Raw genomic sequence first — 23,738 nt, forward strand, 5'->3', positions numbered from 1 at the left:
ATTTGATGCAAGTAGGTTACTGCATGAGTCTTTACTGCTAGGTCAATGGCTGGTGGTAAGGTCTCAGACCCAAAATGGACACACAACAATTTTTATTTTGACGCACGTTCATTTTTGCCAAAAAATTTAAAAAGCTTTTTTTTACAGGCACGCTAAAAAATGTATAGGTGCACACCCAAAACCTGCGCCTACACTACCGCAAGCCATTTTTCAGCACGCCTTTGTAAAAGGACCCCTATATGTTCCATCTTTGCTTATAACCTACACTGTCAATTAAAATGTTCTATTACGTATTGTGTTGACATTGTAATTAGTATACTATGCCATACTTTGTATTGTTATTTGAATATTTTTACTGCTGTAATTGTCTATTGCATGATAATATCCTTAGGCTCTTAGGTAGAAAGCTGAAATCCAGATCCTCCAGGGTAGCATTTTCTGAAATGCTACCTGTGCCACGCGCAGGGCCCAAGAGACAGGCAGAGCTCCAGAGTCTCAATGCGTGGATGAGACGATGGTGCAGGGAGGAGGGCTTTAGATTTGTTAGGAACTGGGCAACATTCTGGGGAAGGGGGAGCCTATTCCGAAAGGATGGGCTCCATCTTAACCAGAGTGGGACCAGGCTGCTGGCATCGGCGTTTAAGAAGGAGATAGAGCAGCTTTTAAACTAGAAATGGGGGGAAGGCCGACAGTCGCTCAAAAGAGCATGGTTCGGGATAAGGTATCTTTCAAAGATATCACCATAACAGGGAAGATAGAGTATCCTGATAGTGAGGTTGCAAAAGAGATTGTAGTAGATCGGGTATCCTTAAATAACAATAAAAATCAGACAAAAGATTGCCAATTAATACTGTCAAGTACTAAGCATGATGTACTTAGGAACAACAAACATAGTTTGAAATGTCTATATGCGAATGCCAGGAGCCTAAGAAATAAGATGGGGGAGTTAGAATATATTGCACTAAATGAAAAATTAGATATAATAGGCATCTCTGAGACCTGGTGGAAGGAGGATAACCAGTGGGACACTGTCATACCGGGGTACAAATTATATCGTAGTGATAGGGTGAATCGGATTGGTGGAGGGGTAGCATTGTATATTAACGAGAGCCTTGAATCAAATAGATTGAAAATTCTGCAGGAAACAAAACACTCCTTGGAATCACTGTGGATTGAAATTCCATGTGCAAAGGGGAAAAGGATAGTGATAGGAGTGTACTACCGTCCGCCTGGCCAGGACGAACAGACGGATGCGGAAATGTTAAAGGAAATCAGGGACGCAAACAAACTGGGCAACACAATAATAATGGGGGATTTCAATTACCCGCATATAGACTGGGTTAATGTAACATCTGTACACGCAAGGGACATAAGATTTCTTGATGAAATCAAGGACAGCTTCATGGAACAGCTAGTTCAGGAGCCGACAAGAGAAGGAAAAATACTAGACTTAGTCCTTAGTGGTGCTCATGATCTAGTGCAGGGGGTAACGGTACGAGGGCCGCTTGACAACAGTGATCATAATATGATCGGTTTTGATATTGGCATTGAAGGAAGTGAAACTAGGAAATCAAGTACGCTAGCGTTTAACTATAGAAAAGGTGATTACGACAAAATGAGAAAAATGGTGAAAAAGACTGAAAGGAGCAGCTCGCAGAGTAAAAAACTTGCGTCAGGCGTGGATGCTGTTTAAAAACACCATCCTGGAGGTTCAGGACAAATATATTCCACGTATTAGAAAAAAGGGAAAAAAGACTAAACGTCAGTCGGCGTGGCTAAACAGTAAGATAAAGGAAGTCATTAGAGCCAAAAAACAATCCTTCAGAAAGTGGAGAAGAGAACCAACTGAAAGTAACAGGATAGATCATAAGGAATGCCAAGCCAAATGCAAAGCGGAGATAAGGAGGGCAAAAAAGGACTTTGAGAAGAAATTAGCGTTGGAAGCAAAAATACATAGTAAAAATTTTTTTAGATACATTAAAAGCAGGAAACCGGCCAAAGAGTCGGTTGGGCCACTGGACGAAAATGGTGTTAAAGGGGCGATCAGGGAGGACAAAGCCGTAGCGGAGAAATTAAATGAATTCTTTGCTTCGGTCTTCACCGAGGAGGATTTGGGGGGGACACCGGTGCCGGAAAGAATATTTGAAGCGGGGGAGTCGGAGAAACTAAACGAATTCTCTGTAACCTTGGAGGATGTAATGGGTCAGTTCAGCAAGCTGAAGAGTAGTAAATCACCGGGACCTGATGGTATTCATCCCAGAGTATTAATAGAACTAAAAAATGAACTTGCGGAGCTACTGTTAGAAATATGCAATCTGTCCCTAAAATCGAGTGTAGTACCGGAAGACTGGAGGGTAGCCAATGTTACTCCGATTTTTAAGAAGGGTTCCAGAGGAGATCCGGGAAATTATAGACCGGTGAGTCTGACGTCGGTGCCGGGCAAGATGGTGGAGGCTATTATTAAGAATAAAATTGCAGAGCATATACAAAAACATGGACTGATGAGACAAAGTCAGCACGGATTTAGTGAAGGGAAGTCTTGCCTCACCAATCTAATGCATTTTTTTGAGGGGGTAAGCAAACATGTGGACAATGGGGAGCCGGTTGATATTGTATATCTGGATTTTCAGAAGGCGTTTGACAAAGTGCCGCACGAAAGACTCCTGAAGAAATTGCAGAGTCATGGAATCGGAGGTAGGGTATTATTATGGATTAAAACTGGCTGAAAGATAGGAAGCAGAGAGTAGGATTGCGTGGCCAGTATTCTCAGTGGAGGAGGGTAGTTAGTGGGGTCCCGCAGGGGTCTGTGCTGGGTCCGTTGCTTTTTAATGTATTTATAAATGACCTAGAGATGGGAATAACTAGTGAGGTAATTAAATTCGCCGATGACACAAAATTATTCAGGGTCGTCAAGTCGCAGGAGGAATGTGAACGATTACAGGAGGACCTTGCGAGACTGGGAGATTGGGCGTGCAAGTGGCAGATGAAGTTCAATGTTGACAAGTGCAAAGTGATGCATGTGGGTAAGAGGAACCCGAATTATAGCTACGTCTTGCAAGGTTCCGCGTTAGGAGTTACGGATCAAGAAAGGGATCTGGGTGTCGTCGTCGATGATACGCTGAAACCTTCTGCTCAGTGTGCTGCTGCGGCTAGGAAAGCGAATAGAATGTTGGGTGTTATTAGGAAGGGTATGGAGTCCAGGTGTGCGGATGTTATAATGCCGTTGTATCGCTCCATGGTGCGACCGCACCTGGAGTATTGTGTTCAGTACTGGTCTCCGTATCTCAAAAAAGATATAGTAGAATTGGAAAAGGTACAGCGAAGGGCGACGAAAATGATAGTGGGGATGGGACGACTTTCCTATGAAGAGAGGCTGAGAAGGCTAGGGCTTTTTAGCTTGGAGAAGAGACGGCTGAGGGGAGATATGATAGAAGTGTATAAAATAATGAGTGGCATGGATCGGGTGGATGTGAAGCGACTGTTCACGCTATCCAAAAATACTAGGACTAGAGGGCATGAGTTGAAGCTACAGTGTGGTAAATTTAAAACGAATCGGAGAAAATTTTTCTTCACCCAACGTGTAATTAGACTCTGGAATTCGTTGCCGGAGAACGTGGTACGGGCGGTTAGCTTGACGGAGTTTAAAAAGGGGTTAGATAGATTCCTAAAGGACAAGTCCATAGACCGCTATTAAATGGACTTGGAAAAATTCCGCATTTTTAGGTATAACTTGTCTGGAATGTTTTTACGTTTGGGGAGCGTGCCAGGTGCCCTTGACCTGGATTGGCCACTGTCGGTGACAGGATGCTGGGCTAGATGGACCTTTGGTCTTTCCCAGTATGGCACTACTTATGTACTTATGTACTTATGTACTTTTTATTGTTCACCTCTTTATATACTATGTTTAGATGGTTTATTCATTTTGTTTTATCTTGTAAATTAGCTATATTATGTAAGCTGCATTGAGCCTGCTGACAAGTGGGAAAGCGCGAGTTATAAATGTTACAATACAATATAATATGCTCAGTAGAACTAGATAACAAATGTAAAGTTAAGTATCCTGGGGGTAAGTAGCATGGAATCTGGCTATCTTTTGGGACTCCACCAGATACTTGTGACCTAGACTGGCCGCTGTTAGAAACAGGATACTAGGGTAGATGAATCCTTGGTCCAACCCAGTAGAGCAGTTCTTATTTTGTATTCTTATGGGTAACTCGTCTCAAGGTAGTCGATCTGGTGGCTACTACTCCAAAGGGCCCTCAGAACATTTATTTGTCTTCCAATTATCTTCCTTCCTTCACTCTGCACAACCACACTCTTCTCTAAAGGAGCAGGTTCTCTCCAGGGGGAAGGGATAACCCTTCAAGGCTGAGGTATAGATTTCCCCTTGCTTCTACAAATACTCAGAGACAGCTACAGGATGTGGTAACCACCTTTACCAAGGAATGAGGCAAAACAAGCATTTTGTCCAAGGTAGTTTCTATTTCCTAAAATACTACAGCACTAATAGTCATACATCTTACATCTCTATCTGTATCTGTGATCCTTTCCAATAATTGTCTTTTTTTTTGGGGGGGGGGGGGCTCGGGGTTTTCTTACCTACTACACAGACCTATTCCCTCTTAACTGAATCTTCACAGCCCCTCCGTTTGGGATCCATTTAAACACACTCCCACAATACCTTTTCCTGAAGTTAAGCTCCAGGTTGGCGTTTCTCTTACCCTCTTTTTTTCCTCTGCATGTTGCTCAAGCTCTCCAGTACATTGTCTTGGATTCTTGCAGCCAAGTACAGGGGTAGCAAAAACCTCTGGCCAGTAGACACACTTCACACAAGACCTGACGAAAGTGGGCATGCCTAAACGTAGGCCCACCAATGCTGACTTACACTACTATTGTATAATTGTATCTTGGTGCCAGGAAGATAGAACTTGAGCTCAGCTGATGGCATCAAGGCATCTAATGAGGTGTCAAGTTAGAGAATTAACCCCTAGGATTCTCTGACTCATACATGGGTGGACAGAGCCAGATGCTGCCCATCTTCAAATCCTTGCTCAAAGCTCACCTCTTCAATGTTGCCTTCGGCACCTAACCACTACACCTCTATTCAGGAAATCTTGACTGCCCCAACTTGACATTTCGTCCTTTAGATTGTAAGCTCCTTTGAGCAGGGACTATCCTTCTTTGTTAAACGGTACAGCGCTGCGTAACCCTAGTAGCGCTCTAGAAATGTTAAGTAGTAGTAGTAGAGTAGTACTCTAAGGTGGTATGGTTCTATAACAAGAAGAACACCGGACTAGTGAGAGTCTTGAAAGGATCCTTATACAAAGAATATACACCTAACAAACAGATGCTTGGACAGAAGAAAACAATTTTGACTCTCCTCTATGTATCAGCCTGAGAGAGAAATGGAAATGGCTCATAGAAATAGAAATGGCTCTAATTACAGGAACTTTTTTGTTTCTCTTTTGCTCAAATAAGTACAGTGTGGTATTGAGAAATGAGATGATAGGTCCAGATGGCTTTGAAAGAACTAATAGCGGCTGTATTTGCATAACTGTATAATGCTTTGTACTTGCAATGTTTTGCAGAAATACATTTTGAAAAATGTACATAGCAACTTAGGAGTTATTGCTAGGTGGGGTTTTTTGTTCTTGTTTTTTTACTTTTATAATTTTTATTGTTCAGAAGAGCAGGAGATTCTTATTGTCTATTGTCTCTCTTTCCTCACTTACTTGTTGCTTAAAACTAATAAAAGTTCACTTTGGTTGAAATCCAAACACATCTTTCTTTCTTTCTTTTTTTTAAATTTACATTTGATTCCTGACAGCATACAGCCTGAGTTCTGATCCTTAGCAAACCACTGTAATGCAGTTAGAAAAGTCTGGTATGTTGAGTAAAGTCATGGGGAGGGAATGTTCTGTTTTGGGAGCAACACTGTATTATACTAATTTCCAATACCATGAGTCCCAAATATATACAAACCGCTAAACTTGTCTTTTTCCTGATGGCATTTACTTAATAGAATATGAATAATACCCTTGTCCAGCAGCTACAAATTAGCAGATGCTGATTTAACATAAAGATGAATCACATTGATCCATAGCTCTCCCACTTTCAATTAAAATTCATACAACACCGCAGTTGTATCAATAGAAAAATTGAAAGTGCTCCACTGGTCACCTACTGGCTAACAGTTAATCATGAGATCTCTGACCTGAAATTCTTGGTTTTTAAGGTATTAAAACCCAATAAGAGAAGAGGAAATATTGATAAGTTAGCTCTTGAGAGAGGAACAAAGATTGATCTTTGAATTAAAAACTCTCGCTCCCGAAGGTCTCAACAGCGAAATAGATTTGTTCCGGCAGCGTCCGGTGAGCTCTCGCCGGCCCTTGAAAATCCGGGGGAGAGGGTGTAAATCTCGCGCCGGGCCGTACCCATATCCGCAGCAGGTCTCCAAGGTGAACAGCCTCTGGCATGTTAAGAACTGAATAAAGTGGTACTTTGAAATCTTATATCCCGTTTCCCTGGAGTCATTGGTCCACTTCCCACTCTCTTTACACTGTTATATTTACGTGGGAGTTAGTGTTCATCCACTTAGGTGGATTTCCTTCTCCTTGATCTCTTCGGACCGGACCATGACTCCCCAGGGATGGGAACACACACTATGTTATAGTGACGAATATGTCATCAATCTACTACAAGAAGAAGAAGAAGAAGAAGATGAACCCACACAGTCTAATTCTACTATTATGGACTAATGGTTAGATATTATACAGTTAAAGAAAAATGTTATCAGGAATGATATGCATTTTCAGACTATGTTGAGTTATGTGAAAGGTAAAAGAATCCCTAGGGGACTTAGAATGACAAAAGCACCTACTATGTTTTTAGATGACCAATCCTTCATAGATAAGTGGTGCTGTATATTGAATAAATGTAGTCTGGACCTTATGATCCTACTAGCTGAAACGTCTAAACAAAAAAGTACTATATTAGAAGAAGTTTTAGAAACTAAGATCAACAACATTCATTCTGTAGACTTGAACCACGAACGGATTTCCAAAGATGTGGATTATAAGATGTCTAAATTTAAAAATTAAAGAGATTAAAAACCTTAAATTTTCAAGAGACGAATTAGATTACAAAAGAGGCAATGTGTATCCTTTTGCAAAAGCCAGAATATACCATTCCAGAGATAAAAGTAATATGACATTCCATAAGAATAATCATACAGTTCCTCCCAATGGGACTAGAAGAGAGATGTTACCTACCATACCAGGATCTTCTAGACCGATGGCACCCAATGAACAGAGACGAAAAAGAATCAGGAGTGAATCAGATGATCAATTTACATCACCTAGCTGTAGTCCTACAGGAATACCCAATTTTCAACAACCATTAAAGAATGACATCAGGGAATCTTATCTACCGACAGATGAAGGTTGCCCACCAACAGATAACATGCAGTGTGACCATACACAAGTATTTTTTAGAGAAACTATGGACCAAAGATAAAGAATCCAAGAGGTCAAGGACATGATCCAACTCCAGGAGCACACACCATCAATCCAAAAAGAGAGAATATCAAACCAGATTCAACTTCCCCTACAGAGGGAGGGGCAGGGGCAGAGGCAGACTCAGAGGATGATTTTATCACCAGTATTATCCACTCAATCATCAGTATCATCCATATCAAGAAGGGAGATTTCATTATCAGAACCAGGGGAGAATACACCAATACAATCAAGAGACAACCAGTTACCAGAGATGATGTTCCCCATTTTCAATCTCTCCAGTAATACACTGACCAGTTTAGAAATAGATGTTTTACAAAAAGGATTGTCATTTGTGCCCACAGTCAAATACAATGCCTTTCAAACAAGGATTGACCTTTTTAAATACAATCGGAAACTTCAAATCATTCAAGCCTTCTCTAATACTACAATCTCAACTAGTGACATGTCTATAGTGAAGAAAACCTCTACCTGGATCCCACCAGGTCCAGTAAATCCTCTCATTCAAGCATTCTCCACATGTGTTGAAAATGCACACCTCTCTGTCCACCACACCCTTTCTCATCTTGATTATTTTTTGGTGCATAGTAAGATGTTTCCTCAAGTTGTGTCGGCTGTTATTGGCCCAGAAGAGATATCAGACCATGCCCTGATATGGATTGATATGGAAGTTAACCCTTACTTTAAGCAGATGAGAAAGGGTGTGGTGGACAGAGAGGTGTGCATCTCATCTCGTTCCTCTGGGTGGAGAAGGCACCAAGGGTCTAATAAATCTAAGGCTTTACAAAAGGACTACAATTCACTCTCTCGATTCACGGCTCTTACCTCTTATAGATGTACCTGTGGAGCAGTCTAACACGGGGTCATAGACCAGGTTCATGTCACCCGCTACAGTCAGGGAGTGCTGTGTACTTGTGACAGTAGTTGGCTGCAAAAGGATGGGTCTCTGGGGACTGGGCCATAAACCCCAACCAGCACAATCTCTTTGCCTTGTAAGTTTATCAAAACACCTACATAGCGACCCTCTTACTGATCACTTTGCCTATCTCCAACTAGCTCACTACGTAAGGAGTCTGCCTTGGGAAGATCTATGCAAAGATGTGTCAGAGACATTTAATGAAATATGTGTATTCACGCCACTTAAAACTAGGCATCTCCTTAGCGCACTGGTTCCCAAACCTAGTCCAGGAGGCACCCCAGCCAGTCAGGTTTTCAGGATATCCAGAATAAATATTCATGAGACTGATTTCCATACCAAGGAGGTAGTGCATGCAAATCTCTCTCATGAATATTCATTGTGGATATCCTCAAAAATTGACTGCCTGGGGTGCCACCAGGACCAGGTTTGGGAACCACTGCCTTAAAGAATTAACCTCCTCTCCACCACCAAAGTAAATGAACTTGTAAACCACTTAGCTTCTTCTGTAATATAGGCATATACCTAATAAAAATGAACCTTGAGCAAGGTAGTTTGCTGCTGGTTGCTATATGTCTGGCCTCCTAGTGGTGGAGAGACGAGCCAGTACCTGTTGCCATGCAACAGTGGCACCCTGTGGTGAAACTGTAAAACCATCCTTTGAAATATGTTGACAGTGGTATCTAATGGTTAGATATATTAACACATTTGGCTTCACTTAATTATTTTTTTCAAACATATGGTATGTTTGGGAACTACTCCTTTCAAACTGCCCTTCCCTTCTACTCACCAGGTCAGAGACACATAGAGACAACGCTAATACAAACATGTACGTACACACACACACAGATACACAATCAAAGAATTCTAGGAGTCATGTTTCACATGTTACGTTTAATTTTTTGGGTTATGTAATGGCGGGAGAGAGGAAAGAACTGAGGAGGATAATCTCTAGAGTTTTTGTATGAAGCAGAGATAGCCCAGTCACCCCAGGAAGAATTATCCTATATTCCTTCTAGTGCCCCCTATTTAAAGGAGCAGAGGGTCATGAAGGTAATCTTCTCTTTAGCGAAAACAGCCCACCATTATGCTACCCAAGGAAATAACATTTCAAAGTGAGTCCGCCCTCCATTTGTGGCTCAAGAACTTGGAGAGAAGTTATAGGGGGGAAAGGAAAATGTGGGAAAGGAGATAGAGGCGTGAAAGACTGAGAAAGAAGAAGGACAGGGGAAGAAAGAAGTGCTGTGTAAAGAATAAATGAGTTCAGAGAATTAATGGAGAGAGACACAAGGAGAAAAGGCCAAGCTAAGTGCAGAGATAATGCAAGGCAAGAAAGTCGCTAAGGGAAAATAGGAGCGAGGAAGAACAGGGAGACAGCGGTAAGGTGGAGACAGATGAAAGAAGCTTGGAGAGAGAAGTAGGATAAGCACTGATCTGGACAGCAGCACCTGCTACAGTGCCACTGCAGATCATTAGTGCCACCCCAGCAGAACACGGGCAGAGCATAAGCAGTCTCCAGAGTTATTTGGATAGTGGCAATATTCAGTTCACTATCAGGATAAGCTATCTGGACAATTTAGGACAGCTTTTTTGCTGATTACTGATGGTGAATATCCAGATATTTTGAACCACCAAGGCTGGTATTTAAAAAAAAAAAAAAAAAAAGTCGACTGTGGCAGCTCAACATCAGACCAAGTGTGTCTTGGAAGCCATTCTGATTTTTGAGAAAGATGGCATATATAACATTTTAAATAAATAAATAAACAAACAGCTAGTAGAAAAGACTATGTAGGTGCTGATGCACCTTTCCTGTAGGCGAATGTATTAGTGTTTACTAGGGAAGCACATTCATTTGAAGTGCCATGAAATTAGTTAGTAACACTTAAAAGAAATAGGAGACATTTTATTTTTACTCAACATATAGTAATGCCCTAGAACTCTTTGCCAGAGAATGTGGTAAAAGTAGTTAGCACAGCTGGGATTAAAAAAAAGGCTTGGACACGTTCTAGGAAGTACATCATTAAGTTAGAATTGGAGAAAGCCACTGCTTAACCCTGGGATCGGTAGCATGGAATCTTGCTACTTCTTGGGATTCTGCCAGGTACTTGTTACCTGGAAGCAGAATATTGTGCTAGAAGGAACTTTGATCTAACCCAATATTATACTTCTTATGTTCTTAACTACATTATTCTAAAATGACAAAAACAAAATCTTTATTTAAAATAAAGAATTTGGCATGTCAGGAAATGGTTACAAACCTTTTCTCTCCCTTTGCCTCCACAATGTGATTCTGGTTACCAATTTGCTGCATGCTACAAAACACATGGGTTGGGGGTGTAATTCTGTAATAAGATGTCTATGTGAAAAATCCAAAAAGGCACTTATTTCAAGACTACTTTATAAAGAGCTTAGATTTCAAAAAAGGCAAACAATAAAGCCAAATACCATGTATTTTATAAAATTCACTTGTACATAATGGACTCTGCAGAATTAGCTGTTGCCCTGGTGAGACAGTGATGCTGCTTTTGGTGTCCCAGCAGCACTGTTCTGTTTGTCAGCAGTAGGGTGTGGAAAGAAATCAAGAAGATACATATATGATGTCTTCTGAAATATCATCTAATGTCATCTTGTCTCTGGCTGTGGAGCCTTCAATAAGTTACAAGCACAACACAGATTACCGTAGGAATAAGATCATACAAGTAAAGGATTAAGATGAAATCAAATCCCCACTAACCTGGCGAGTATTGCTTCCTGGAACATACACAGAATTAAAATGTTTCATGTGGATTCGAGACTTAGTAATTTCTCTCAAGGTTTTAAAGATCTCATCTAAAGCAATTTTTGCCTTTGAAAATGTCAATTCAGAAGACGATTCACAACCTAAAATGAGACAGAAAAAATGGTTTAAGAGAATGATCAGTATTATGGGGCCCTTTTAATAAAATGTCTTAAGCACTTAGGACTAAATTCTATATATGGCGCCAGACCATGCTTAATGTTAGGCACGGTTCATAGAATGGCATTTACGCCCAGGAACCGCAACTACATTTAGGCACAGCCAATTACACCAGTGGAAATGTGGAACAAATGCACGTGCCAAAATTAGGAGTAGATCCCACCTTATTTTATAATTACACGCATAAATGAAAGGAATGCCCCCAATCTGCTCATAACCCTCCCTTTTCCATGCCCCCTTTTATGACCCTCTCATCCTGTGCCTTAATTTATGCACATATATTTTAATTAGTGCCAATAATTGCTTGTTTAAAAGCCAATTATCGTCTCTAATTAGCTTAATATTCAATGAAATTGTGCATGCAAATTGGGTCCATGCTCCATTTTACATGCGCAGTGTTTAGCTCTTTTTATAGAATTAGGCCGTTAACATGCAATAATGGCTAATGCACAATCACATTAAGGTGTTTTGCGATATTTGTGCAGTTACAGCACATTAAGGGGGGTCTTTTACAAAGTCGCATTAGCATTTTGTACCTCAAGGTAAAAATCAGCTAGTGGTAAACACAGACACCCATTATATTCCTATAGGCGTCTCAGCGTTTACTGCCAGATGATTTCAACCGCGAGCTAAAAACGCTAATGTGGCTTTGTAAACGGCCCCCCTAAACTATGAGTTAATTACTTTTTGTGCCAGGAGATGGGGCACGGGGAGAGAATGGGTGTGAAAGACGTTTTGCAGGTAGCATGTTGCATTTAGTGTGCACTTATATGCAGCTGGCATGGGACAACTTACCACCTCCTAAATAGGTAGCACTAACCCCCAAATTCTATATAGGTCATCCAAAGCTGGGCATCCAAATTTGGGTGCAGAGCCCAGATGTGCACATAAACTAATTAGTCAATTACGCACTAACAACTAATTATTCCCATTAACTGGAGTTAATTGGCACTAATTTACATGCCTATCTGCCTACACACTAGTCTATAACGCTATCAGGCTCATTTTCAAAAGAGATAGACTTCCAAAAAGCAACATAAGTCAGCATTTGGACGTTTATCTCACAGAAACGTCCAAATCAGTATTATCGAAACCTCTTTTTGGACGTCTTTCTCTGAAGTCCGTCAGAAGGATGTCCAAATCTCAAGGGGGCGTGCCAGGGGCGTGTTTAAGGCGGGACTTGGGCGTTCCCAAGACATGGACGTCTTTCAGCAATAATGGATCAAAACAAAGACGTCCAAGACTAAAACTTTGACATTTTGAGCTAGAACCCACTTCTCCAGGATCAAGGTCTGCTACACTAACCACTAGGCTACTCCTCTACTCCACACAAGAGGTGCCCTAAATGACAGATGACCACTGGGGGGACTTGGAGATCACTTCCCCTTACTCCCCCAGTGGTCACTATCCCCCTCCCACCCCCCAAAAATGTGATTAAAAATATTACTTGCCAGCCTCTATGATAGCCTCAGATGTTATACTCAGGTCCATTAGAATAGCATGCAGGTCCCTGGAGTAGTCTAGTAGTGGTGCAGTGCACTGCAGACAGTTGGAACTTGGCTTTTACCTCCCCTACTTGTTACACTTGTGGAGGAAACTGTGAGCCCTCCAAAACTCACCAGAAACCCATTGTACCCACATATTGGTGCTCCCTTCACATGTAAGGGCTATGGTAGTGGTGTACAGTTGGGGGTAGTGGGTTTTGGGGGGCTCAGCAGACAAGATAAGGGAGCAATAGTGAGATGTGTACCTGGGAGCATTTTATAAAGTCCACTGCAGAGCTCCCAAGGATGTCCTATTGCTTTCCTGGGATGTCACTTTTCCACTATTCTACCTGATGCCAAGCTTTCTATTTTTTTTTTTTAAATAAAATCCGAGCCTTGTGTCTGTTGCTTATTATTAGATTTGGGCTTTGAATTCAGATCTATAGATGAAAAGGAGGTCTCATTACATATATCTAAATACCAGAGTACTATTTTTCCATACTTCATAGCAAGAGTGTACATTCCATAATTACCTGTCCCAATGCTACAATGTAGTAAATTTAAAATGAATCAGAGAAAGGTTTTCTTCACTCAACATGTAATTAAACTCTGGAATTCGTTGCCAGAGAATGTGGTAAAGGCAGTTAGCTTAGCGGAGTTTTAAAAAGGTTTGGATGACTTCCTAAAGGAAAAATCCATAGACCATTAAATGGACTTGGGGAAAATCCACTATTTCTGGGATAAGCAGTATAAAATGTTTTGTACTTTTTTGGGATCATGCCAGGTATTTGTGATCTGGATTGGTCACTGTTGGAAACAGGATGCTGGGCTTGATGGACCTTTGGTCTTTCCCAGTATAGCAATACTTATGTACTTATGTTGTTTACCCTCTCTCATTAGCACCTGTTGGCTTTCTCCCCCCTCTTGCTGTACCCCTATTTCTTTCCTATATTGAAAGGAGTGCTTTTCTGCTCTGATCATTCATTCTAGATTTAAGATGTAAACCATTTTGATGGTCTGTTCCCTGAGTGGTATATCAAGTGCTTAATAAACTTGAACAATATTTCAAATCAAGAAAACAGGTCTAAATACTAAATAGGGTAGCATTAGTTTAAAAGACACATACTAAAAAAACAAGAGGCTCTATTCTATTGGCATTTTATATACTGCCATTTTTCCAATTAGTATTCATAGCGGTTAACAGTCAAGATGACCTCCAACATTTGCCTACAAATATTGTAGAATTTATCAGAAAAGTAGTGACTAACAATTAAAAACTCTTTTTACAAAATTATTAGAAATATACTTTCTATATCAAAGAAGAAATGAATACATACACATCTTACACACAAAAAACAATATATCACAGTAGTGACACACATATGTTAACATTTACAACCTATGGCAGCAATCTGAAGCCAGTCCTTGAGACAAACCAGTCAGTCAAGTTTTCAGGATATCCACAATAAAAATGCATGAGAAATTTGCATGCACTTACCTCTATTGTATGCAAATTATCTCATGCATATTTATTGGCATCTTGAAAACCTGACTGGCTGGATGTGTCCAGAGGACTGAGTTGAGAACCACTGCCCTAGAAGAATGTAGAGACAGGAGGATATGATAGTGACATCCAAAGAACTGACAGGAGGATTTGATAGTAACTACCTCAAAAATCTATCACCAAAGTTAGGGCCACTTTTACCAAAACAGCTAGCAATTCTTAGCATGGCAATGCCAAAGTGAATGGGCTTTGTTGGCATTGCTGCATGGGAATCGCTAGAACGGTTTTGGTAAAAGAGGCCCTTAGTACTATAACTTACCTGAATTGATTATAAAGGATAGACCATTTGTATATTTCAAAAAATGCCAGTTTTAAGCATTACCATGACACATCCCAATTTTCAAAGCTGAACACTACAAGCTTAAGTAGACTTCAATTACATCTTCACTGTTTTTCCAATAGGGACCATGCTGACAAAACATCTTTGGTGTGAGAGTCAAGATCATTGTCAGAAAAAGTGGCAAGGGCAGGGAAAGGGAATGGGATTTGATATACCACTTTTCTGTGTTTACAATCAAAGCAGTTTACATATTTCCCATGACATTTCAGGTGCTTATAACTGCCTTTATAATTTTTCACAATTTCTTAATTTGTTTTCTCCTCTGTCCACCCCCATCCCATCAGTGATTCAGTCATTAGGAATGTAGCTAGCTTCAAGGCTGGCAGCTATGAGGACCACCTGCCTGCTGCAAAGGTAGCAGACATCACACACCACTTAGACAGGATTTCAGAGTGTGTTAGGGAAGAACCAGCTGCTATGGTCCATATGGGCTTCCCATGTAAAAATCAATTGCATAGAAAGGTGAAGAAAGCAGCATTTAGGCTGCTAAATAGCAAACTAGAAACCAGAACCTCATGAGAAGTGTTCTTAAAAATGCTCCCATTTCTACACCCAGGACCCCAGAGCAGGATATACGCATATAAATGCATGTAGGGAACATTAAAAAGCAGAAGCAACCCCTTAACAACAACAACAACACGTAGAAGGGGGTTGACCGATGTTGTTCCAAAACAAGTGGTTTATTAAAAATGGCTAAAGTTGACTCAATGCAGGATTGCGTTTCAGCACCAGGTGCGCCTGCTTTAGGAGTCGATTATATAACTTTCAGCCAAAGGTAGTAATTGTAGAATAACAAAACATGAAATATATCCACAGCTACAGCTTCTATGGTGCTATCATGTGGATAATCAAAAACGCAATTTGCCAGAGTAAAAATTGGATATATTTCATGTTTTCTTATTCTACAAGTACTACCTTTGGCTGAAAATTAAATAATTGACTGTTGAACAGGCGCACCTGATGCTGAAACACAGTTCTGCGTCGAGTCAACTTTAGCCATTTTTAATAAACCACTTGTTTTGGAACAACATTGGTCTACCCCCTTCTTTGTCTTTGTGTTGTTGTTTGTAGGGAACATAATACATATACTAGCAAACACCCACAAACCATCTGTAGAGGAAAGGAGCATTTGTACGCCAAGCCAGATCCAGCCCTTTCATTCATTGCCCTCCTCCTATCAATACCGCTGTGTCCTTTTTCTGCCCCGGTACCCTTATCTAGCCATTACAGTTGTTTGCTGTGTCTGCCAACCCACACAGGCTGAACCACCAATTCACTGCAATTTTCCTTTGTGAAGGTAGGAGGTCAGTGCAGGAGCTTCTTGCATGCCATGTGCCCACAGGACCCAGACTGGTGTATTCTCTGGACCAAGCAGAATCCACTCTCTGGTCCCTAAAAAGGTAACTCTGTAACCAGGTCCCTTATATGCGCCTAGTCTATAAAGAAAGTGGTATTTAGGTGCCCACCTACACCAATCATGGAGCTGGTATAATTACGTGCAAGAGTTGAGCCCCACCCCCTTTGAAAATACACACTATGAAAGATATGATAGAGGTATATAAAATAATTAGTGGAGTAATGTGTAATTAAATGCTGGAGTTTGTTGCCAGAGAATATGGTAAAAGCAGTTAGCTTAGCGAGGTTTTAAAAAGGTTTGGATATCTTCCTAAAAGTCCATAAGCCATTATTAAAATGGACTGAAAATCCACTTCTTATTTCTAGGATAAGCAGCATAAAATGCATTGTACTGTTCTGGGATCTTTCCAGGTAATTGTGACCTGGATTGGCCGCTGTTGGAAACAGGATACTGGGCTTGATGGACCTTCAGTCTGTCCCAGTATGGCAATACTTATTTACATGTATTTACAGAATAGCACTTAGATGAAAATTTGACATTTACCTGCATACATACACACATACATGCTAGTATTCTAAATATTTACATGCATAACACATGCATAAATATTAGCACCTATTTTACAGAATTGCCCCCCCTCCCCCCACAATGTATTATATACATAAATATATATGTATATATTGTTCAGGTTTTTATTCTTCCCTTTGGTATTGCTATACACACAAAAGCAGTATACTAACTGGAAAAAATATCAGAAAAGAACAGAATTACTTTTAATGTAAAATCCAGGATTACATGAACCCAATAAATCACTGACCTGAAGAATGTTGTTAATAAAATGCACCACTGTATTTTACTGAACTTATCACCAAGCATACAATGTTATTATTAAAGCTGTATCAAAGTGTTCTCTTACTGAGCTCTCATTTTTCTTTTGATTACTTTTGGCTGATCAACCTAGTGACATTTACAATTTCTTACAAACCCAGCACGATTCCTTATTCTTCTCCTGCAGATGAGAAGTTTAATATTTTCCTTTAAGGGGGGGGTTATAATTTTGGATTATAAAATGTCTAATATGCTGTTCTTTAATTTGCTTACACTTACTTGCCTGCTTATAATCGAAATAGAAAAACGCCTATATTGTGACCCAAATTGGGAGATAGACGTTTATCTCACAAAAACGAATAAAGCGGTATAATCGAAAGCCGAATTTGGACGTTTTCAACTGCACTCTGTCGCGGATGCGGACAAAGTTGATGGGGGCATGTCGAAGGCGTGGTGAAGGCGGAACTGGGGGCGTGGTTATCGGCCGATCAGAGATGGGCACCTTTCGCCGATAATGGAAAAAAATATGCGTTTTTAGCGAGAATTTAGGGCACTTTTCCTGGACCCTGTTTTTCCACGAATAAGGCCCCAAAATTGCCCTAAATGACCAGATGACCACTGGAGGGAATCGGGGATGACCTCCCCTGACTCCCCCAGTGGTCACAAACCCCCTCCCACCACAAAATATGCCGTTTCACAACTTTTTATTTTCACCCTCAAATGTCATACCCACCTCCCTGGCAGCAGTATGCAGGTCACTGGAGCAGTTATTAGGGGGTGCAGTGGACTTCAGGCAGGTGGACCCAGGCCCATCCCCCCCCCACCTGTTACACTTGTGCTGGTAAATGGGAGCCCTCCAAACTGCCCCCCAAACCCACTGTACCCACATGTAGGTGCCCCCCTTCACCCCTTAGGGCTATAGTAATGGTGTAGACTTGTGGGTAGTGGGTTTTGAGGGGGATTTGGGGGGCTCAACACCCAAGGGAAGGGTGCTATGCACCTGGGAGCTGTTTTTCCTTTTTTTTTTTTTTTTTGTAAAAGTGCCCCCTAGGTTGCCCGGTTGGTGTCCTGGCATGTGAGGGGGACCAGTGCACTACGAATCCTGGCCCCTCCCACGAATAAATGTCTTGGACTTATTCGTTTTTGAGCTGGGCGCTTTCGGTTTCCATTATCGCTGAAAAACAAAAATGCCCAGCTCAAAAAAAGATAAACGTCCATGTTTTTCGAAAATACGGTTCGGTCCGTCCCTTCACGGACCCGTTCTCGGAGATAAACGCCCATGGAGATAGACGTTTCCGTTCGATTATGCCCCTCTTGGTGATGCAAAATGCTATGGTTTCTGAAATGTGGAAGAATAGAATTTATTTCACAGACTTGATATACCGCTAGGGTCTGTATATAGGCATAAAAGCAGTTTTACATAGTATAAGACAATGGGGGAGGGAGAGGGGTAAGAGTGAGCAACCTAGGCAACAGATTAGGGGAAAAGTCTAATGTGCTAGAGAAGGAGATGGAGAAGAGATGGATTTTGAGGGCCTGCTTGAATTTAGGGAGGGATGTCTGGTTTCTGTTATGCAACGTCAAGTCGTTTCACAGTATGGGACCAAGGTAAGAAAAGGTGAAGTCATGTGTGGAATACAGTCATACACAGGAGGGAGGTGGAAGAGTGAGAAGGTTATTGTCAGCTGAGCATAACATGTATTATACTGTTTTGTGATCTTGCCAGGCACTTGTAACCTGGATTGACCACTGTTGGAAACAGGATGCTGGGCTTGATGGAGAACGCTTACAGCGTGGCCATGCAGTGGGGAGCCCTTACTGCCACCATTGAGGTGACAATAAAGGCTCCCATGGTAACCCAGCAGGTTACTGCTGCGCAAGCCATTTCTGGGGGTTTTATTTTTCCCACAAAAATGGCATGTGTTCTGGGCGGGACAACCCTGGAGGACGCGTTAGGCCATCGGTAGGCATGGAAGAGCAAGCGGTAAGCCCGTGCTGGGCTTACCGCCACTCTGTAAAAGGGCCCCATAGGGTGTGGCAAGTTAATAGATGTTTATTCCCCATTTCAGAAGTGGACTAAGGGCCAGATTCTATATAAGGCACCTAAAAAGTCTGTGTGGTAAACATTTCCGCTTAAGAGTATTCTATAAGCAACGCCTAGATTTAGGCACAGTATATAGAACATTCTTAGTTGATATCCCAGTGCCTAAAACTATGTGCCTCCATTTACACCAATGAAAACGTGGCATAAATCCCTGCACATAGATTCACCCGGGCCATATTCTATAGCTATGCACGTAAATTTTGTAAAGCCCACGAAATGCCCGTTTCACCACCCATAACTATTCTCCTTTTGAAATGTGCACATTAGAATTTAGGCCCAGTTCATTACAGAATTGTAATAAAAAGGATTTTAGAGATTGCTTTTCAACTTATCTGCCTTGACCAACAAGTGCACTCGGGGACTGTATTTGTGATTAGAAGTAATTCTGTTTAAAAATGATTGTTTAACTTTGATTGTGTGAAAATAAGTTGGAATGTACAAGATAGGACACAGCTCTAATTAATTTGTTATGTGAAGGGAAAGGTGGAACTTAGTTCAGATTGGCCACCTGGACTGGGAAACATGTGACCACATTCCCACAGTATGGCTTGTTTACCTAAACAGAGAAGCATTCTATAATTTTCCTTAGCTCTGAACATGAGTCCTAAGCCTAATGAAAAGGGGAATATATGTGTAGATTTTGGTTTCACCCTAGCCTTGCCCAAAATATGTCTCCTTGCCATACGCATATAGTGCAGATTTATATGAGTAAATTCCAGCTTTCTAAAATTGGGTTTTCTACATTTAGGGTATATATTTAAGTGGCAATATTTACAAGTACTGTATAAATCACAAGCAGGGCTGCTAAAATAAAGGCCTTAGTCTATGTCTGCTGCTAACTGGTAGATCTAAACTAAATGTATATCTTATCTGGATAAATTTTGTGATCTGCCCTCATTCTGTCCCTTTACTATATAGATGGTACTGGGCATAGGAGCCAACTTTTCAAAATCACTGGGGGTGCTATGCCCAATGGAAATAACCCCTCCCTGGACACATACATGGAATTTTCTCAATATCCAGATCCAGCTCCTATGGTACTACTGGGAATTTCAAACAGATTTCTAGCCCAAATCTATTCATATAGGAGTCAAAAATCCATAGATAGACATGGTATACTTTCATTGGCTGCCAGTGAACATCTAACTTGCTTTGACTATTGGCTCATATTTATTTTAGTTACATTTGTACCCCGCGCTTTCCCACTCATGGCAGGCTCAATGTGGCTTGCATATACAGGTACTTATTTGTACCTGGGGCAATGGAGGGTTAAGTGACTTGCACCATATGTAGACACCATAAAGATTTTTTTCCCACATATGCAGAGACAATTTGAATATATTAAATCCAAAAATCATGACGAGAAAGCTATAGGAATGTACTGTTGCTGGTTTGTATGGCCTCATTTTGGTAGGCTGGATTTTTCTTGCATGTTGAATGGAGTTGCATGAATTATTTGCCAGATCAGGCAAGTGAAACTGCCTGCTGTGATCAGAGATTTGATACTGGGAAACAGCAGAAGCTGGATAGTCGCTTAAGCAGAAGATATTCAATCAACTCTATTTTGAGAATCATATTCCCATGTAATCCAAAGCATGGGGATAGAGGAGCTGGAATCACACTTAACCACACAGGGGTGACACAGAAGTCATATAGAAGACCTTCATTTTTAAGGAATGCACATGAAATCCTGAATGTGATTTTTATAACTGGAGAACTTCAGAGCATAATTCACTAGACATAAACTAGAAAATGAAAGTGGCTCTAATGATAAACAAAGGAAATATTCTGGAAATAATTAGTTTTAATTTCTGAATTATGGACTACTTGGAAAAAGAACAGAGAGCTCTCCTATAGGTATTGAGCTTACATATTAGCCACAATGTGCATAAAGTTGCATTTTCACAGGAAATTAGGCATCAGATCAAAAGGGTAAAGTGATGGAAACCAGATGCAGTGAACTACAAACATTTGCTTCTAGTGAGTATGGAAAAAGGCACATGAAAACCAGGTAGAAAATATGCTTACTATTTTGGGTCAGTCAGTGTAATTAAGGACTTAAACAGGACAAGGCATTTGAGCGAAAGAGGGGGCTGGACCTTTGCCAAAACATACAAAGCTGTTTTCTGGCTTTGTAGCATGATCTGAAAAAACGCAATTTATGGCTTAAATTGAGTGTAATGAAAACTTCTGATGTAAAGCCAGGTGTCTGATTCAAAAACAATCCATTTTACTAAAATGCTTTTTGACACACTAATACATAGCCACCATATTTTAGTCTAATTTAATGCTGTATTATCATAACACTGATGGATTCCATCATCTCTTGGTGAGAATAATTTGTTAGGTGATAGTGAAAGCCTGATTCAATCTGTTTATCAATTATTTGAAATTATTTCAATCAGGGGGCAAGATGGCGGCATGAACATTGTCAGCTGAACCCTGTTTAGCTGTATTACCTTTGCTGGATTTCTTTGAAGAATGCCTCATACTAAGAGAAAGGGGGTCATGAAGACCTCCTCGCCAGTGCAGCTAACAATGGACTGATACGCCGTCAGGACTCCCGTAAGTTCCGGAGTGGTGGACCCGCTTGTGCAGGGAGGAGGAGAACTTTCTGCACTTTTGGATGTTTCACTCTCCCTGTCTCTCAATCCTCCTTCACAGTTCACTGCTGAACAGGAATCCTCCTCCCATGTATCCAGCCTGTCCATGCTCCACTTCTCCCTGCAGGGCCTACCTCACCCCTATTGGCCGCATACCACGACCTCCACTGCCAATCCTGGGTTACAAGAATTATTCGACCTTGGTGCAATGCAATCTTTTTCAACATGCGGCCTACCATGGGCCAAGAAGGGAAGACATACAGTAGATATGTCTTCAGCCAAGGCTGCAGTAAGGCATCAATCCCCATCAAGCCCAGTTATTTCCAATGGCTAAAGAACTTGGGCACTTTGGCATTCCTTTTTGTCGCCATCAAGTCCAGACGCAGAGAGCCTCATCAGTCCACTATCAGCTGAAAACCCTGGCTGGATAGTTCCCATTCTTTCAAGTCCAAGGAGTGCCTGCTGAGAAAGTTCACCTCCACATTCAAGAACCCAGCAATGTGAGCTGCTGGCAAGGAGAGAGGATTTTTCTCTGCCTAACACATGAGGGAGGTTGTCTCCACTGTCACTAGATAGCTGCAGATCCCATATTGCTTGTTGATGTAAGCCACTGCTGTCACACTGTCGGAGAAAACTTGGACCACGGTCCCTTCCAGAAAGGGAGCACAGTCGCATAAGGCATTCCATACTGTCCTGAGCTCCAATCAATTTATTAACTACTGAGACTTCTGTTCCATCAAGGTGCCCTGTGCCAGATGAAACTTGTAATGAGCACCCCAACCTGACTTTCTAGTGTCTGCTGTTACCACCTCCCATTGTGTTATTGAAACGGAAGCTCTAATGGTCAAATTCCTGGGTGACAACCAACACTGCTGGCAACCAGCATTCAAGGAAGATGAAGGTCTTACTTCTGTGACACCGGAGACCAGCGGCTCAGAAGAGACTCCTGTAATGGCTGCATATGAGCCTTTGTCCATGGCACCACTTCCATCGCCACTGTCATTGACCTTGACTGAAGAGAAGACAAATCTGTTGAACCAGCTTCGGCCTCCTGCATTCTGTAAGGAAGATGTTCTCCCTTGCTGTGTCAAATAGAATGCTCAGATACTCCAGGATCTGTGATGGAGTTAGTCTGCTCTTCTTGAAATTGATCGCCCAACCCAATGACTGCAGGAGATGGACAACTTTGTCCATCACTGCCATGTTGTCCTAATAGGATGATGCACAAATGAGCCAGTTATCGAGATATGGGTGAACTCTAATTCCCTGGCTCTGAAGGAAGGCCGCCAACACCACCATAACTTTCTTAAACATTTTTGGTGCCATGGCGAGACCAAAGGGTGAAGCCCTGAAGTGGAAGTGACAGCCCAGCACCACAAAATGTAGAAACTTCTGATGTGACAGCCATATGGATATATTCAAGTATGCCTCCTTGAGATTGAGGGTAGTGAGAAATTCTCCTCCTTGAACCAAGACTATGACTGCTCAGTGCTTCCAAATGAAAGCAGGAAACTCAGAGGCAGCAGTTTAGATATCTAAGACCAGACGAAAGGTGCCTTCCTTCTTTGGGACAATGAAGGTTTGTTTTGTTTTTTTATTTCACTATTTATATACTGCTTAGACCCAAGCAGTTTACAATTTTCTTTTTCAGGTACTGAGTATCTGCCTTGTCTCTGTTCAGCCTGGGGAACTAGAACAATGCCCTGGAGCACCAGCAAGAAATCTACAGTGGCCTGAACCTTGACCTCCTTGGTTCCCTTTCAACAAAGAGACTTCAAGAAGAGAGGAGCGACTAGGTGGGAGAACTCCAACCTTCTGTAAGAATTTCCAGAACCCACTGGTTGGATATGATTTTGTCCCACACCTCCCAAAACTCCTGAAGGCATCTTCCCACTGGAGGAAGAGAAGAGTGGACCAGTCTTGCATCAATGCAAAGCACGAGAGGCTTTAGGCGCTCTAGCTAACTGAAAAGAGGATTTCCTGTCCGCACAAAAGGTGTGCCTCAAAGTGAGACTTCTGACATACCCCTCTACCCACTAACTCCCCCTTTTTTTTCTCTCTCTCTCTTCTCT

At 41.4% G+C, this 23,738-nt stretch overlaps 1 protein-coding gene across 2 annotated transcripts in view; it reads right to left on the reverse strand.

Moving 5' to 3' along the window:
• SCFD2 (sec1 family domain containing 2) overlaps nt 1-23,738 on the reverse strand; it is a 642,339-nt gene that overhangs the window by 68,912 nt on the left and 549,689 nt on the right. For both annotated transcript variants that reach the window (XM_030191376.1, XM_030191377.1), the window contains exon 6: nt 11,165-11,310. In XM_030191376.1, coding sequence (XP_030047236.1) covers nt 11,165-11,310 — 146 coding nt within the window. The remainder of the gene's footprint in view (nt 1-11,164; nt 11,311-23,738) is intronic.

Source organism: Microcaecilia unicolor, chromosome 2 (assembly GCF_901765095.1).
Source record: "Microcaecilia unicolor chromosome 2, aMicUni1.1, whole genome shotgun sequence".
Classification (NCBI taxonomy): Eukaryota; Metazoa; Chordata; class Amphibia; order Gymnophiona; family Siphonopidae; genus Microcaecilia; species Microcaecilia unicolor.